The sequence below is a fragment of the Chiloscyllium punctatum genome, chromosome 10 (genome assembly GCF_047496795.1).
Source record: "Chiloscyllium punctatum isolate Juve2018m chromosome 10, sChiPun1.3, whole genome shotgun sequence".
NCBI lineage: Eukaryota > Metazoa > Chordata > Chondrichthyes > Orectolobiformes > Hemiscylliidae > Chiloscyllium > Chiloscyllium punctatum.
In genome coordinates, this window is record NC_092748.1 from 34943574 (window position 1) to 34961949 (window position 18376).

The window sequence follows — 18376 nt, forward strand, 5'->3', positions numbered from 1 at the left end:
CTTCTCCGTGGTGTCTTTATATATTTTTTATATCCATGGTGTTTTCTTATTGCTATGAAGGGCTGTGTCAATTGAGCTGACAACAGAGGTAAATTCAATAACCAATTCATCATCGACCATTCAATCACAGCAAATTTGTTCCAGGTTTCTGCAAAAATATATGCAGTACATGTACAGGACCAATTTCTGTCACATAATGCAGAATATGACACTTCTTGGGATTAACCTCTTCAACTCTCTTCTCTCTTTTCTCTTTGCTTTTGACAAGTAATGTAATTATTGTTCAAGTTCTGTAACTTGTTTTGACCATATTTTCTAAATTAGTACTTATAAATGATTAAAAAAAATTAAAAGCACAATCGATATTTAGAATTATGATGATTATAAAACAAAATTATCAATCCTACTTGTTTGTGACCTAGATTAGAAATAGTTTCGAAAGTGATACATAATGATAAATATCATACACAAATTGATATCAAGGGTTTAAATTTCAGTAATATCCAAAACGTGCATCTGAGTTATTTGGTCAGTTGTATATTATTGGAATTAAAAGCAATATGCCATAGTTTGTGTGTTTAAAACATCAGAGTTAATCACTGTGTAAGAATTTCATAGTCAAGAATAAAACAGGAAATATTGACAGCAAATGTACAATTCAGGATTCTTCACTTGGGACGATGGTGAATGATTTATCATTATTATATGGAGGCAGGAGTTTGAATATCAACAGCACCATGATTAAGTTTGATTTCTGTTTCCATATTGTGTAAGCTCAGGACGAAAAGATTTAATTTTTTGAGTGCTATGATTTGTGTGGGGATGACTGGGACTGTGCTGATATACATTTAAGTGAGACCTTTTATTTTAAAAAAAAAGGCCTTGAGGTGAAAGATCAATGCTTTAGAACAACAAAGGGAGAAGAAAAGAAATTGAACAGTGGTAACACAAGGATATAGAGACAGTTTCCCTTTAGAACAAGATAATGAATAGAATGCCAATGAAAGTGTAGGTTTGCTTTAGGTAGAAATAGATTACTCAAAGAATAAGCGGTTCAGTTGAGCAGTCTCCAGAATAGTTAGGGTATGAGGAAAGAAGTCCTGATGTGGAAAAAGTCCTGATGAGTCTAATGTCAGGAAGAGAAAGCTCCAGTAACAGAAAGCTGTGGAAAAGATGCCTTAGCAAGCAGATAACAAAATAAGTGAGTTGTGTTAGTCATTTGTTCAAAGGTCTCGTGAATAGACATTAACTAGAGCAGATAATGTGAGTAAATACAGAAGTTAATTAAAAAGAAACCAAGTCATGCCCACTGAAGACCATTTTGAAATGGAAACAGAATGATATTGGACTGATGTTAGAGTATCTATAAGGTTGCTGTTGAGGGCAAAAGGGTTGAATCTTTATTTCTGACATTTGTAATAAAACTGTTTCAACTAGTTCTTGTAAAGTTTGTGTTATTTTTCCTGTTGTACGTAATAAACGTTTTGATGTTGTTTGTTAAAAGAACATTGGCAAGATGCATAAATAAAATGTATGGTTTATTAAGCCAGATTCCACTCTGGAATTTGACTTGCCCAGTGTTACCATTAATTGGGATCATAACAAAGTTGGCACTCTTGCTGGGAAATGCAATAACTTTCTTCAAGAGGGATATATGGATCTTTAAAAATTAGGACATTGGTGGAGTGGACACAGATGTAAAAATTGTGACATATAACTACATTAGGATTTCAAAATGGGTTTGATTGCTGTTACCATTTTTCTGGGAGGAGATTTTTGATTTGATTTTTTAAAATTGAATTGAATCGGTACAGTGAAAAGTTCTGTTTTGCATGCAGTACAGGCAGATCATACCATAAAAAATCAATAAGGGTGATAGAACAGAATGAGGAACACAATGGTCCAGCTGCAGTGAAGGTGAACAAGGAAAAAGATCAACATTAAGTTTAAAATTTGAGAGGTCTATTCAGAAATTGAATTACAGTGGAGAAAATGCTGTTTTAGAATCTGTTGGTAAATGTTTTTAAGTTTTTGTATCTTCCTGATGGAAGAGGTTGGGAGAGATTATAACCAGGCTGGGAGGGATCATTCATTATGTTGGCTGCCTTCCTGAGGCACCAAGAAATATAGATGGAATCAATAGATGGAAGGTTGGCTTGTGTGGTGCACAGTGCTGTGTTCACAACTCTCTGCAGCTTCTTACAGTAGATTATTTGAAATCTTCGATGAAGGCTAGAGTGAGAGTGTTAATGGGTTAATTGCAGGTAGAAATAAAATCAGGATCTTAATATGTGGTGTCTAAAGTGAATGCTCAGTATTTAGGATTCAAAAAAGGGAAATATGAATAAAGGACAACATCACTGCTAGGATTAGCCATGATTCAGTTAGAAATTAAAACATTGAATTAGAGGGAAAAGATAGAAAAAGAAAACTGAATGAAAACTTAAATCAGACACGAAAGAGAACTGAAAAAGAAAGGCAAAGAAAAATTGGAAAGAGATGGAATTTTAAAAAGCTTCAACTCCAAAGAGAGAGTGAAATCAGACAACTTGTCTTGGTGAGAAGAAAAACTCAGAGTAAAAGAAAAAGGAAGACTCAGTACCTCATATTGTATCCTGTCACTAGAGAGGGTTACTGAATTTATTGCGGTTTCAGATTGTCAAGATCCCCGGAGAGTTGCTTGATTCACGTGCCCTCTTGGTTGGTCACAACAGGGTTAATTAGAAAGGACCCCCTTCTTCATGGATAACTTTCTCCCAGATCAAATAGTTTTATCTTTTAAAAAGAGTTAATTTAACCCAGACATTCTTGAGTTAACAAAATAGTAAGTTTATTAGTTACTAAATGTGAGAAGAAATAACAATGCAACACACATACAAACGGATTGGAAATGAGAATTGATTTCAAAAATACAATACAATAACAATACACAAAAATGCAATAACAAAGTTAAAAGATCTACCAATCAGTCTATAGGTCACTCATGAAGAGTAGGGAGTGGAACTTTGGTAGTTAAGCTGTTGGTTTTGAGCTACTTGTCTTTGCTGATTAGCTGAGTTTTTTTTTGTCCGGTGTCTTTTGTCTGGCTTGTTGACTAGCTTCTAGCACACGGAGTGAGGGAGTTTTTCATCTGCAATGCAGGGGTGGTCGGTGGATAGTTCTGATTGTGACTTTCCAACACACTAGAAGTTGAATCCAAACTCATACACCACAATATCTCAACTCACTAGCTCACATTACTAGGATTGAAATTGGCTTTTGTCTCTTGTCCTTGATAATTTTAAAAAAAGTAGACACCAGTCTGTCATTGGCCCAGACTATAGGCCTCTGAGGAGGGAGATTCTCAACTGGCAACCCTTTAATGAGGTCCCAACCTCAATGTTAGAAAGCCCTGTATGAGGCTTTATTTGTGGTTCAATTCTTGCCTTGGTGTTGGATGGCTGATAGTTCAGGTCTCAACCTTCCAGATACTCAAGCATAAAACTATAGACTGACATGTGAGCTGTCTCTGCACAGGATATTTAAAAAGTGCTTTAGATGCCTGGACAGGTCTGGAGACTCCTCTCATTGGGCAGAAGGCGCTGAACTCTGTTTCACACAATCTAACAAAGCAACAAAGACTGGAACTCCAGGAAAAGGAATGTGTTGAGCACACTGTCTCTTTAGAGAGGTGGAAGAGGAACAACACCAGGCACAGGAAGTTGGGAGAGAGACTTACTGTAGTAGGGGCATCAGCAATGGCACTTATTGCTGTCCTGGCTGCTCTAATTCAGGGACCCCTCTGTGTATTCTTTGCTTACAAGGAGGGAAGGATTTGACCTATGATAACAATAGAATATGCTCAGTCAATAGATGGAAAACAATTGAGAAGGGTGAAGGTGAAGTCTAGGTTTGACATTGCATTAAGATGAGGATGATTATAAATGAAGGATGGTCAGATGGGAATACAAGATAAGCAGAAAAGGATGCCTGAAACTGCAAGATGAGTTGGTATGGGTGGCTGATGTAGAGTCATAGTCAGCACAGAAAGAGATCCTTCGGTCCAACTCATCTATGCTGATCAAATATCCTAAATTAATCTAGTGTCATTTGCCAGCACCTGGCCCATGTTTCACTAAACCCTTCCTATTCGTATACTTATCCAGATGTCTTTAAATGTTGTAATTGTACCAGCCTCCTCCACTTCCTCTGGCAGCTCATTCCATACACACACCACCCTCTGCGTGATAACATTGCCTCTGAGGTCCCTTTCAAATCTTTCCTCTCTCACCTTGAACCTATACCCTCTAGCTCTGGACACTCCCATCCCAGGGAAAAGATATTGTCTATTTACCATATCCATGTCCCTCATGATTTTATAAATATCTTTAAGGCCATCCCTTAGCCTCCGATGCTCCAGGGAAAACAGCCCCAGTCTAATCAGCCTCTCCACGTAGCTCAAACCCTCCAACCCTGGCAACATCCTTACAAATCTTTTCTGAATCCCTTTCAAGTTTCACAAGTTTCCTATAGGAGGGAAGCCAGAATTGCACACACTATTTCAGAAGTGGCCTAGCCAAAGTCCTGTTCAGCCGCAACATGACCTCCCAACTCTTATATTTAATGTCCTGACCAATAGAGGCAAGCATGGAAACACCTTCTTCGCTATAGTGGATCTTAGGGCAAACATAGTGTATATTATTTAGTTTAAATTGCCTATTCTCATTCCTACGCTTCTCAGCCTTGCTATGTATCTGCTGTTTTCTGCAGTCCATGTCCTCTTGAAGTTTGCTGTTCTCTTCCTCACTGTTTGTTACATTTGCAAGTTGTGTGTCATTTATAAACTTTTTAAATTATACTCAGATTATTAATATACATTAGAAGAACAGTGATCTGAATACTTATACCTAAAGGGCATCTCAATATATGTCCCTTTATTCTGCAAAATATTCATTCACCACCAATTCATCTTTTCTATCCCGTAGTCAATATTGTGTCAATACTATGACTGCCAGGACTTGCTAATCCAGTGGACTTTAATTTTGGTAATATGTAAGAATAGTACAGGACATCTTATTAAATCCACATACATAACATCAACAGGACTACCTTCATCTTTCACCTAATTTCATTAACTCAATAGTGTTTGCGATTTTTTTATTTTTAACACCCACATAGGTTGTCATTTATTATCTCCTGACTTTCTAACTGAAAGTTAATTCTATCGCAGATCATGGTTTCTATAATGTTACCCCCCAACACAGACATTTGGATGACTGGTTCATGATTGCTTGATTATTTATTTTATTTTCCGAGATGTAATACCCTTCATTCATCTGTCACTACATCAGTATTGAAAGAGGATTGAAAGATTGTGACTAGAATCTCATATTTTTATGCTTGCTTCTCTCATCAACCTAAAATGTATCCATTCTGGCTGGAAAATGACTACTTTGAGCCATTCCAATCATTTATTTATTTCTATCTTTTTTCCTCCTATCCAATTTCTTAAGCTCCTTCTTTACTGTAACATCTTAGTTCGTGAATACACAGCCAACATGCTCATTCAGTTGCTGAGCTATGCATATTATTTCCACCAATTTCCTTTTTGGTACCTAATTGGTCGGTTTGTTCCTCTAACTATTCTTTTCTTCATTCTTAAGACTTTAGTAGTTCCTTTTATGTTACTTATAGTGTAAATTGACTTGTTTTGATGAGCTAGCATGTCATTGCATACCTGAAGTCAAAAACAAGTGCAGTCTGTAGTTGAAGCTGAATGGGGACAACTGCCTATTTAATATTTCACCTTATTTCAAAGTCATGAATACCAACCCTATTCTTACTGCATTTTTTTTATTTAATATTACTTTCATGGTTCAATAGAAGTATTTATGCCAAATTGATTAGCCAAGTTGTTAGGAAATAGGATGTTCTATGCAGCATACTGGATTTAGCTTGAGAAAGAAGAGTGGGGGTTTGGGTTAGATGCACAGCAGGATAATGTGCCATGTCCAGGCATTAAATGGGTAATGAAACCTCTTCCAGTGTTGTATCTAGATGTCTGACAGATTGTTCTTCCCTATCTCCCCTTGCACGTACTTTTGACCCATTTTATAATATTGCAAGACCTTGTCTGTCAAAAAGAGTAAATTATTTTCTTTAACTGAAATGTTCTACAATATAATAATCCTGTGTCTTGTATTAAAAGGTTTTAAAGCTGTTTCATTTGTTTACAAATAAATAAAAACAATTTCCCATGAAATATGACAGTGCAATGCTTGCATGGGATTTCCCGCAATGGAAAATATACTCTAGTAATGTTTTCCTTCACAAACTGAATGCTTTGTGGCAACTGCTCTGCTCAAGACCATAAGAAAATAGAGGGTGGTGTGCACAGCCCAGACCATCACAGAAGCCAACCTTCCATCTATGGACTCCGTTTACACAGCTCGTTGCTGTGGAAAGGCTACCAACATCATCAAAGACCCACAGCATGCTGTAACGCTTTCCTCCAACCTCTTCTGTCAGACAGAAGATACAGAAGCTTGAACACATGCACCAGCAGGTTCAGAAACAGCTGCTTCCTGGCTGTTATTAGACTGACGAATGGGGTCTCTTACTCCAAATGATGCTGATTTTGTTAATGTTGATCTTGTCTAGATCATGGCCTGTGCAATGGATCCTGTACACTTCTAAGTTCTTTTTTCTCTCTATGATCTGTGTGTCCTTGTTTACTATGATCTGCCTGTACTGATTGTACACAAAGATTTTCACTGTACTTAGGTACATGAAACAAGAAATAAATCAAATCATTAAACATTCCCACTGAATAATTGGCATTGAATAGGCCAGGACTCCCTAACTGTGTTTCCACTATGACCCAGTTTCAAGGCCTGAAAATTACTGTGAGCCCTCAGTAAGAAATTTGGAAGCCAAACGTTGGGTGAGAAACACAGACTAAGGCTCTGTTCGAGGTGGAGCACAACTGTTATAATTTAGTCTTCGCTCCCCAGGACATTCATTGCTGCAAGAGATCTAAATTCTCAGTGGGCAACTCCATCAACTTTGGAAAGCTATATCTATGGTTCAGTTTGGAGCATTCTTGCCTTAGTGTGGGAATGGCTTGAATTCAGGTTTCACCATTCTAGATATTCGAGCACAAAAATGTGGATCGACATTCCAGTGCAGAATCAAGGGAGGGCTGCACTGTTGGAGTGATGTCTTTTGCTTAGTCATTAAACCGAGGCTCCGTCTATCATCTCAGATGGAGGTAAAAGATTCCACGATGCTGTCTCAAAGAAGAGCAGGAGAGTGGAACACTGTCCTGGTTGATTTGTCTCTAAATCAAATTCCTCAAAAAAAAACATTATTTGGTGATTATCACCTTACAGATCATTGACATTGCTATATATCCAGCATTGCAATGTACCCAACATTGTACCATGCCAACATTTAAAACTTGAAGCTCGTTATGGTCCTGAAGTTGTGATAGGCATTATATAAATACAAGTTTTTATTGTTCATTTTCGGAGTACACATTAAACCAATGATTCTGGTTGGTGAGCTAGTGATTAGATTAGATTAGAGTACATTACATTACATTACTCACTGTGTGGAAACAGGCCCTTCGGCCCAACAAGTCCACACCGACCCTCCGAAGAGCAATCCACCCAGACCCATTCCGCTACATTTACCCCTTCACCTAACACTACGGGCAATTATTTGTAGCATGGCCAATCCACCCTAACCTGCACATCTTTTGACTGTGGGAGGAAACCGGAGCACCCGGAGGAAATATTACAGTTGAGGGCAAATACAAGTTTAAAGGTCATTCACATTATTTTGATGACCTGTAACAATAAGTATTCCTGATAAGGCTTGCTAATTTAAAAAAAAACTCTGACTTTCTTCTTGGTACTCTTAAAACAGACATTGATTTGGATGAAATTTAATTCAAGGTTTTTATTGGAGGGCAACTTGCAGCAGTGAAGCTCTTTAAAACTATATTAAAAACAGCAAGTTCACAGCGCCTTTCTGAATCATTACTGTTCAACCAGCTTCCTCTTAGAATTTTCATCAAACAAATGTCTTTATCCCAATTGAATTCAGAGCCCGTGAACGTACTGCTTCCTGTGTACTGTCAAGTGACATTAAAAAAGGAATATTGTAAATGTTTGCAAATAAAATAGGCAATACAATGCCATATGGTGTGTTGGCGGATTATTGTGCAATTTTTATGGGGTGGAAATTAAGGGCTGCCTTTCACTGTTCTTGAATAAAACAACCCCAGCAAATATAAATTACAAAAGACCTGAACAAGTGAATATCACTGCCATCTCTTCCTGCCTCAAGTGATATTTTACCTGTGAAAAACTATCCCTTTTCTGCTGTGCAGATTCAGAAACCTTATTGCATTTTGATAACTCCTATAAAAAGTAGTGTCACTTACCAATTTCCCAGGTGGAAAGGTCATTGGCTTCAATTTCCTTCTGTCCAATAAAGTACCAGATACAGGCCATCCAATGTGCTATCAGGGCAAACATGGACATCAGGAGTGTAAGGACCACAGCACTGTACTGAGAGTAGCGGTCCAGTTTCTGAAGCAGCCGTAGCAGACGTAGTAAGCGCACAGTTTTCAGTAGATGAACGCCAAAATACTGTGGAAATTTAAACAATTCCATTACAAAAATGTTTTTTCAACTTAGAGAAGGCTTATTGCTTTGCCAAGAATGCAATGCTACTTCCAGTTAATTGCTGATTATCAGTCGCAGAACACGTGCCAATACACCATGCAGTAATAGAGTTGCAGGCAATTATTCCTCAATGTCACTGCATTCAGGGAAGATCACAGCAGTGGGTTTCAGGTGTTTTGTGCTCATCCTCAAAGGCTGTTACCTCCAGACAGAGTCGACTCTCCAAAGAAAACCAGGTTATCTATTGTATTTAGGTATGTAGCTTAACAAGATGATGGAAAAAGGAAGTCTGACAGGATGTCAGAAGTGTGACTGACTCACAGTGCTCCCTGCAATCCCTTATGAACTTGAGGTATGGATATCCCAATTTGGAAACCAATGCTTTAAAGCTATTGCAGGATGTTACAGAAAACTGTCATCTATAAGTGACAGAAATTTGATCAATTTATCAATCTAAATTTAAGTGTAAACTAAGGCTGTATTATTTTGGAACAAGACTGTTTTAAAACTAACTTTGAGCACAAATTTGGACTCAGGCTTCATAGAGGCACACAGCACAGAAAGAGACTCTAGTCCAACTCATCTGCACCAACCAGATATTCCAATCTGACCCAGTCCCATTTGTCAGCATATGGCCCATATCCCTCTAGACCCTTTCTATTCATGTACCCATACAGATACCTTTTTAATTGATGTAGTGTAGCATTAACATAGTGCAGCCTTGTGTGAAGTGTGGTTGATGAATTAGATATTAAACCCTAGCCGCCTCGGTTTCCTTTTCAAAATCAGTGGCACTGTCCAGAGAGGAACAAGAGAATTTCAGGAAAAAAAACAGATTTTTCATTGCAAGGAGCTTTATGAAATATATTATTCCATGACTTGCCAATATTCTGTTGTGACTTGGCAAAACTTTACATGAAGAAAAGAATTCTCAAAAACAATTAGAGCTGGGCAACAAAAGCTTGCTTGCCAGAGATTGCAGCCTCCTTATAGCTCATGAAAGTAATTATATACCCCTTTTACTTCATTTAATGATTTCTTTTGACCTTGTTTCATCCCATGGTCTTCAGTCAATAATATGATCATCTTGTCACTAGAACTATTTGAGCTGTTTTATTTGACCTTGAAACTTCATTAAATGATCTAGTTTCTGGAGTTTACTCTGGGCAATTAAATCTGTTCAACAATTGAAGAGGAAGTGGAAAAGATAGAGCTGATATACACAAACTATATAATTAGTCAAATTTGAAAAGTAATTAGCCTCTTCAAAAGTCCATTGGCTAACCAATTAATGACTGGAAATGGAAGATGAAAATTCCCTTACAGCAGCGCAGACAAAGGCAATTCATGTTCTGGGAGTACTACTGTAATTTCAGTTCTGGAAATATTACCGTGTTTCAGTGAGATGCTGCTGCCGCCTGCCACAACAGGGAGTCCATCGTAAGTGGTAATTTCTTTCCATCTCGCATGCAAAATTGCTTCAGTGTCTTAAAATCCTCCGAATTAAAGGCACTATCAGCCTCACTTGGTTGTGAAGTAGTTTTGCAAAAAAAAAGTTATATTCTCAGTACTGTATTGTATTCTCAAGAAAAATGTGTAGGTTGTAAGTCCATGAAGTAACTCCAAACCATTTGGTATTGAAATAAAACACTTAGCTAGATCCAGCTGGCATTCATTTATTGAGACTTTATTTAAGCATGTATATATTAAAATGTTAAATGGTATTTCCTAATATTTGTGTGCTTAGAAGGCCTTGTCAGAGTTGGACTCCAGCACAAATCATAGGAACAAACTATCCAACAGTACACTATGAAAACAAAATCTTGCGACCACAAATATAATTTATAAAAGCGTAGTCTTGACAGGACAGTTTGAAAGGTAGCAGTGCTTGGAATTGGTGACTCGTAAGCTTGATTTGAGGGTAGTTCAGCGGGTTGTTTCAAAAATGATTAAGAACTAGTAATATAAAAGGCCCAGATCCATCCAAAAATGCAGACTTTTCTTGTGCCATAAATATTTTCAACCATCCAATGCTGATTGAGGAATCAAAATCCTGGAGGGACCAGGCAGAATGGACAGAGAGAAACTGTTCCCATTGGAATTGAGAACAAGAGAACATATTGAAGGTTATTCACAAAAGGAGGAGATAAAGAAGACATAAAGATAACATCTAAATGAGGGAGTGGTCAAGATTTGGAAATGCACTGCTCTAAAGTGTAGTTAAGGCAGATTCAAATTCAGAAAGGGAATTAGATCACTGTCTGAAAGGAACCCAAACTCAGGATTGGTTGTGAGCAAGAACCTGACATAAGCAAAGTGTTACAAATTCAGTTTCCATCATCCTTTTTTGTTTAGTTATATAATCAATTGGTAGCTAGTTTTTGGAAACTACAGAAAAGTTGCTTCGACTAATTCTTCCTAGTTTCTGTCCACTGGGATTCATATCCTTCTGTCGATGATTAAAAAACACATTCAAAGCGTACTTACAGTGAGTGAAAGCAACACCTAATTATACGTTGCTGCATCGGTCAAATCAGGCAGATAACACAAGGCAAGTAAATCCTACAATGGATACCTCAGCTGGGAACAAGACGGTTTACTTCCAAAATCCATCATCTTAATTTCTGGCCCTCCGTGAGACAATAAGAAATTGGGAGGATGTACCCACTACAGATTCTAATCTGTATCCAGTGGTAGCCTTGTTCTGTTTGCTGGCAATCTTTGCAGGATGAAATATTACTTTCCTCACCTAAGAAGGCCAATACACAGGTTACTGATTTGTTATTGGACAAACTTTGTGTCAATGCTCCCAGCCAGAGAGGAGACCAATGGCCCACGGTCAACTCGACTTCAATTTACATTATCTCCTTGTACCCTCTTCTCCTGTCAAATCCCCAATCTATTGCTCTACTCTGTTAGATTTGAGATTTTGAAAGTGAGAACGGCATTAACAAACTGGCTTGCACCTTTTCCATGTCTAACCCAACCTCAGACTCCAAACACTCCTCCATTGCTACTTCCTATGCCAAGTCAGCTAGTTCAAAAATGAAGAAGAGACTCTTCATTCAATTAGTGTGTATTCAATTTCTTGGCGTCTCATTGATTAGTCAAACTAGAAAAGAACATGTCTGTCTGACGTCATGCATGCCAAGTGGAGAATCAAAATTGTGAACTGATTTCTATTACCTAAGGGGCTTGGGGAGGAACTTTCCAGATCTTTTTCTACATTCCTTAATGTTTTCAGTTTTTCCTACTTTTTTGCCACTTCCAGGAGTCTCAGGAGAATGAGGGTATAGTAAATATCTCATCACAAGGTTCTATGCACCATGAGTATGGGCTAGGCTTGGTGGGCCAAATGGTTCTTTCTTGCCTGTCATTTCTGTGTTTCCAATATCATTTGCTGTGTTGCCAAAGGGCTCGCTGCACATTTCATAAGCAGGTGGCAGTATCCACATGGTGAAGGGAAGGAAATGTGGAAAGTATTTTTTTTAAAACACATGAACTAAATCAATCCATTTCTCTAAATGCTGATTCAAGCTGATGGCAGAATCTGTCTTATTCTGGGCTCCTAAAATTAGCTTCTGAACTAAAAGCAAATAGACATAAGATACATAGCTTTAAAGAGCATGAAGTAATGCTGTTTGTTCATTTGTTTGCATTGTAATCTGTAACTTTCCACAGAGCAATATTTCCTAAGCAGATAGACTCACCACATTGATATTGAATGCGTAGAGAAGGTCAAAGGGAAGTGCAGCTATAAGATCCACGAAGAACCAGGTAGTTGCATAGTGCACACAGATTGAGCGAGGATCATAGACAACCTGTCCCGACTTACTGACATATGTTGTCCGAAAATTCAGCATGATGTCTAGAAAATAAAAATAATCATGAAAGCAATTATTTCAAAATACTCACTCAACGGTAATGGCACATTATGTAGAAAAGGATAGAGCACAAATCATTTTAAAAAGCAAAGAAATGGAAAATAAATAGTTGTATGTGAGGATTTGACTCGGTATTAAATATTATTCCTGGACAAATAAATGTAGAATTAAAATTTCATGGAAAATACTTTGGACTTCTGATGCTTGAAATATCCAATCTCGGGAAGTTTCCTTTCTTGGAAGCCGGGAGGTGTGATAAAATCAATTTTAATTGTTTATAATTTGGTTACGTAAGCTAGCAATCTGAAAATCGTAAGATCCAAGGACAGAGTGTTCCAAGACATTGTTACATCTGACTGTTACAAAGCGTTAGCTATATTCAATACATCCTAGGAACAAGCTGTTGGCAAGATTTCAATTGGTTACTCCGAACAGTTCAAGGGTTACTGACCGGCATGTTTTGCTCTGTGGAAGATGGGGGAATCTCCAATGAGGAGTCTGAGAAATTTGGGCTGCTACTCAACCTGGTAATTAGGAGCAGGGAGAAGAGACTCCTATCCTGAAAAGATTTTGCTGTAGTAAGTTCTGAGCCATTGGAATTCAGTAGCACCTCCTGGCTTCCAGGGTATATGCTCAATTGGGGTTTAGAAATCGAAAAAGCCCTGGGAGATATTGGGTCTCAGAAGAAGCCATATACATTTCAGTATGGCTCACAGTGAGGGTGAAAGAAGCACAGAAGTACTATTTACTTTGACCAGTGGAACAAGTTTGGAGCTTTGAGGAATGCAGGGGCAGTAGTGGCTTGGTGACGCTAGCTGTCGGTGATGAGCTGGAGTTATGTAGATGAGTAAGTGCTGTACTGTAGCTAGGGTGGTATCGTCCCAAGAAAGGAGGCTGACCAACCAGCCATGAGCAGCCCCTGACTGAATTCTTCTCGAGAAGAATTTAAGGCCAGATTGTCAAAAGTGAAATTTGTAGTGCCTTATCAAGTTTTAATGTGATTTGATCAGATTCTGTTTGCACACTGATGATGCCCTGCCATTATTTCCTGACATCTCTACTGGCTCAGTGTTACCAGATTCCTGATGAAGGCCTTTTGCCTGAAACGTCGATTTTCCTGCTCCTCGGATGCTGCCTGACCTGCTGTGCTTTTCCAGCACTACTCTAATCTAGACCTTGTTCGACATCCAGTGCTCTATGTAATTTGCAGTATGAGTGAATAAAAGTCATGTGACACATTGGAACTGTGTTCTGTAGATGCAAACAAGGGTATTAAGATCAACTGGAACTGTAGGTTGTAAGTGTAGGTGAAAGAGATTTAGTAATTTCAAACTCTACACAACAGAGGTTGAAATGATTGAATCCATAACCCAAGTCTGGGTGTGAACTGTGAAGTCAGAAAGTGATTTTCCAACTATGAGCTGGATAATGAGCCTTGCCTACTGGTCTTGCATCATGTTAATTTCAGCATTGGCTTTGCACTATCTCCCAACCATAAAATAGTTGGAAGACTGTTTTCAATATACATGTCAAGCAGCACAAGTCAGAAGATAACTCCAAGTGCATTACTTTCATTAGATTTTGCAGTTCACCGTAATAACAACAAATTGGAATAAGCTAGCGCTTTTAGTAAGGATAAAACATCCCAAGACACTTCACAGAAGTGCTCTCTAAAGAATTTGATGAGATACAAAGAAGAGATGTTAAGACAGGTGAAAAAAAGCTTGGTCAAAGAAATAACTTATAAGGAAGATTTTGAAGGGCAAAGAGGGAATAAAGGTGGAAAGGTTCAGGAAGGAAATTCTACAGCTTAGCTTCTAGGGCTTCGAATTTAAAGAGCACAGAGCGCTTGGAAGTTCTAGAGTTGGAGGAGGGTACAGGGATAGGGATGGAAGAGACTATGGAGAGATTTGAAATGAGGGTGAAACTTTAAAACTAAAGTGTTGCCAGACTATGATCCCTTCCTGATGAAGGGCTTTTGCACGAAATGTCGATTTTCCTGCTCCTCGGATGCTGCCTGACCTGTTGTGCTTTTTCAGCACCACTCTAACCTAGACTATGATCAAATGTACTCAGTGAGCACATGGGTACTGAGCAAATGGAACTTGGTGAAAATTAGCATAGAGCAATGGAACAGTCATTGGAATAGTTATGGGAACAAGGAAATAGCAGAGGAGTTAAACAAATATTTTGTCTCATTCATTATGGTGCAAGATACCTTGAACATCCCATTAATTCAAAAGAATGCAGGGGAGGAATTAAGTACCATTATCACTACTAGAGAAGTAGTATTAGACAAAAAAACAAAGCTAAAGACCCCTAGTCCTGATTAATTGAATCCGAGAAGGATCCCAAAAGTAGTAACTAAGAGATAGTGGATGCATTTATTTTTCTTCTCAAAAAATCTTAGGATTCTGGAGAAATACCAGAGGATTGCGAAATTACTAATGTGATACCCCTATTCAAAAATGGAGAGAGACAGAAAGCAGGTAGTTATAGGCTGATTAACCTAACATCTGGAGTACTATGATCAGTTTTAGTCTTTTTTTTAAGAAAAGGCATCATTTCATTGGAGGCAGTTCATAGAAGATTCACTCAAATGAAACCTAACATGGAGAGATTATCTGATGAGCTAAGATTAAACAGGGACTCTATTCATTGGAGTAGAAGGATGAGAGGTGATGCCATTGAAATAATAAGATTCTTGAGGGACTCGATAGGGTCGATGCTGAGAGGATGTTTCCCTCATGAGGGAGTCTAGGACCCGAGAGCATAGTCTCAGAATAAAGTAAATCAGTTTAAGACTGAGATGAGGAGTTTCTTCCCTCTGAGGGTTGACTGTCTTTGGAACTCCCTGCCAGAGAGAGCAGTGGGGACAGAGGGATATATATATATATAATATATATATACAAGGTTGAGGTAGATTCTTGATCAGTAAGGAAATCAAGATTTACGGGGAAAGGTCAGGAAAGTGGAAGTGAGGAATGTCAGATCAGCCATAACCCTGTTGACTGGCAGAGCAGGCTCAAGGGGCTGAATAGCCTATCCCCTATTCCTATTTCTTACGTTCTTATGAAACTACGGGTGAACTCAAATTGTAGGACGGATGGGACGCTGACCATTACAGCATTAAAGTAATCAGGTTTACAGATAACAAAGGCTTGAGTGAGAGATTCAGAAACAGATGAACTGAGAGAGGAGCTGAAATGGGCAATGTTACAGAGCTGGATGGAATTGGAAGTTTAAATCAGAATCAAATAGGATGAACAACGAGTCAAGTTGATTTTATACTTTTAAATGATGTCGACAAGGGCCAGCCTGCAGGTGAGATAAAGAAGGGGCATAGATCCCCAGGGGCAAACCAGAGGTAACAGTGGGAGTGGGAAAAGCAACAACTATTGTAAGTGGTTCTCCAGCCATGGGTGGACGGAGATAAGTTGTAGGCAGTCGCATTTAACTGTGTAACAGAGGTGAGGGTTTGTAGGAGGCTTGTAGTCTGTCAGTTGGGGAAAGGTCAAGAAGCCAGAGGATGGACATATTACCACAGTTCTAATTATTACAGATGTCATTGGTTAGGGGCACTTCAGTACTGTGGGTGGAGTGGAAACTTGTTCAGAAGGATTCAAACACAGGGATGTGTTTAGAAGGCAACACCGCGGTCAAGGGCTTAGGAGACGAGAGGGGGTGAGCGGATGAGTGATAGTTTGCAAAAGCAGAAAGATTATGATTGGGTTTCTTTAGTTAATAATAATAAAATTAATGAACGTTTCAGCTCACATTCAAATATTCATATACCAAATGTTAAACTAAGCAGAAATTCCAATCTTTGTGATTATTTTTCATCAGCATTATATTAAGAGAAAGTAGCTGGGGATGTGAAAGGGTCATTGACACCATGGTTCACTGCATGATAGATTAATGAGGAGCAGCACTACTTAACCTGTCATCTTATTGGAACAGCGCATCATATTTACTTTGGCCCTGTTTACAAAGTTTAGATAAAGGATGAACAACCACTGACTGATACAGCAGAGCATTTAGTCCTCTCCTGAGCAATACATACACTGAAGCAAAGCATGAAGGACAAGAATGTCTCATGATGCTCTTAAGCTTGAACGTGGAATAGAAATGTCATTTTTTGTAATCCACTCTGATAAGAACAGCTGACAATCCAAATGTACAAAAGAAACTTGATGATTTGAATTAAGATGTTTGAGTGCTACTTAAAAAGTTATCTAAACATTCTAGACAGGGCCAAAGTAAATATGAATCATTGTTTCAATAAAGTCAACTCTTCAGAGTTGACTGGAATTGGTTCTTGCTCTACTACAAAGAATTATTTGGGGAGTCTCTTGTAAGTGGTTAAGATTTCTTCATTGATAAGTTTTATCATAGTCTTCAAATTGATGGTAAATTTAACAAAGTATAAGTAAATAAATAATACAATCAAATAAACAATTAAAACTCATTAAGGATGGCAAGACAGGTGATGTGTCAAAGCCACAGTATGTATGAGCTCCTGGATACCATTGTGATTCAAGGCAACTATGTCTGCGGTAAGTGTTCCTCAGGGTAGTGTCTGAGGCCAAGCATCTTCAGTTGGTTCATCAATGATATTGCCCCCCGTCATAAGATCAGATGTGACGATGTTCACTGATAATTGCTCAATGTTCGGCACCATTCACGACTGCTCAGATACTGAAGCAGACTATGTTCAAATGCAGAAAGACCTGGACAATACCCAGGTTTGGGCTGACTAGCATCAAGTAACGTTCAGACCACACAAGGGCCAATAACCACATCCAACAACTGAAAGTCTAAACTTCTCCCCTTGGTCATTCAATGGCATTACTGTAATTGAATGGTCCATTATCAACAAACAGGGGGTTATAATTGACCAGAAACTGAACTGGACCAACCATATAAATAGTATGACTACAGAGCAGATCAGAGGCCAGGAAACCTAGAGCAACTGACTCACCACCTGATTCCCCAAATCCTGTCCACCAACTACAAGCCACAAGCCAGGTGTGTGATGGAAAATTCTCCCCTTGCCTGGATGAATGCAACTCTAACAATATTCAAGAAGCTTGACACCATCAAGGACAAAGCAATTCACTTGATTGGCACCACATCATCCACAAACATTCACTCCCGCCTCCATCAACACTCAGTAGCAGCAGTGTATACTATCTACAAGATGCACTATAGAAATTCACCAACGCTCCTTAGATAGCAGACTCCAACCCAAAAACCACCACCATCTAGCGGTCAAGAACAGCAGGTATGTGGGAACACTGCCACCTCCAAATTCTCCTCCAAATCACTCACTATCCTGACTTGGAAATATATTGTCATTCTTTCAATATCACTTTGTCAAAAACTTGTAACTCCCTCCCTAATGGCTTGCTCATGAAATGTACCACAATGGTACCACCTTCTCAAATGTTAATGTGGATGGTTTGCTTCAGTTATACAGGATATTAGTGAGATCATTACTCAGATACTGAGTGCTGTTTTGCTATTCCCATTTAGGAAGAGGTAAATATATTGGGTGATGATTTAAAGGAGTTTACTACACTGATACCTGGATAGAATGGGTTGTCTTATGAGGAAAGGTTAGACAGGTATGTGCTTGTTCCCACTGGATTATAGAAGAGCAATTGGTGACTTGATTGTATTGCACATCGGCCACAGAATCATAGAGATGTACAGCATGGAAACAGACCCTTCAGTCCAACCCGTCCATGCCAACCAGATATCCCAACCCAATCTAATCCCACCTGCCAGCACCCGGCCCATATCCCTCCAAAATCCTTC

The 18376-nt window shown here is 38.6% G+C and overlaps 1 protein-coding gene across 1 annotated transcript in view; it reads right to left on the bottom strand.

The window, feature by feature from the left end:
• Positions 1-18376, bottom strand: part of kcnh3 (potassium voltage-gated channel, subfamily H (eag-related), member 3) — a 688912-nt gene that overhangs the window by 206011 nt on the left and 464525 nt on the right. Inside the window, exons 6-7 of the mRNA XM_072578888.1 lie at positions 12383-12540; positions 8429-8636 (exon numbers count right to left, since the gene is read on the bottom strand). Coding sequence (XP_072434989.1) covers positions 8429-8636; positions 12383-12540 — 366 coding nt within the window. The remainder of the gene's footprint in view (positions 1-8428; positions 8637-12382; positions 12541-18376) is intronic.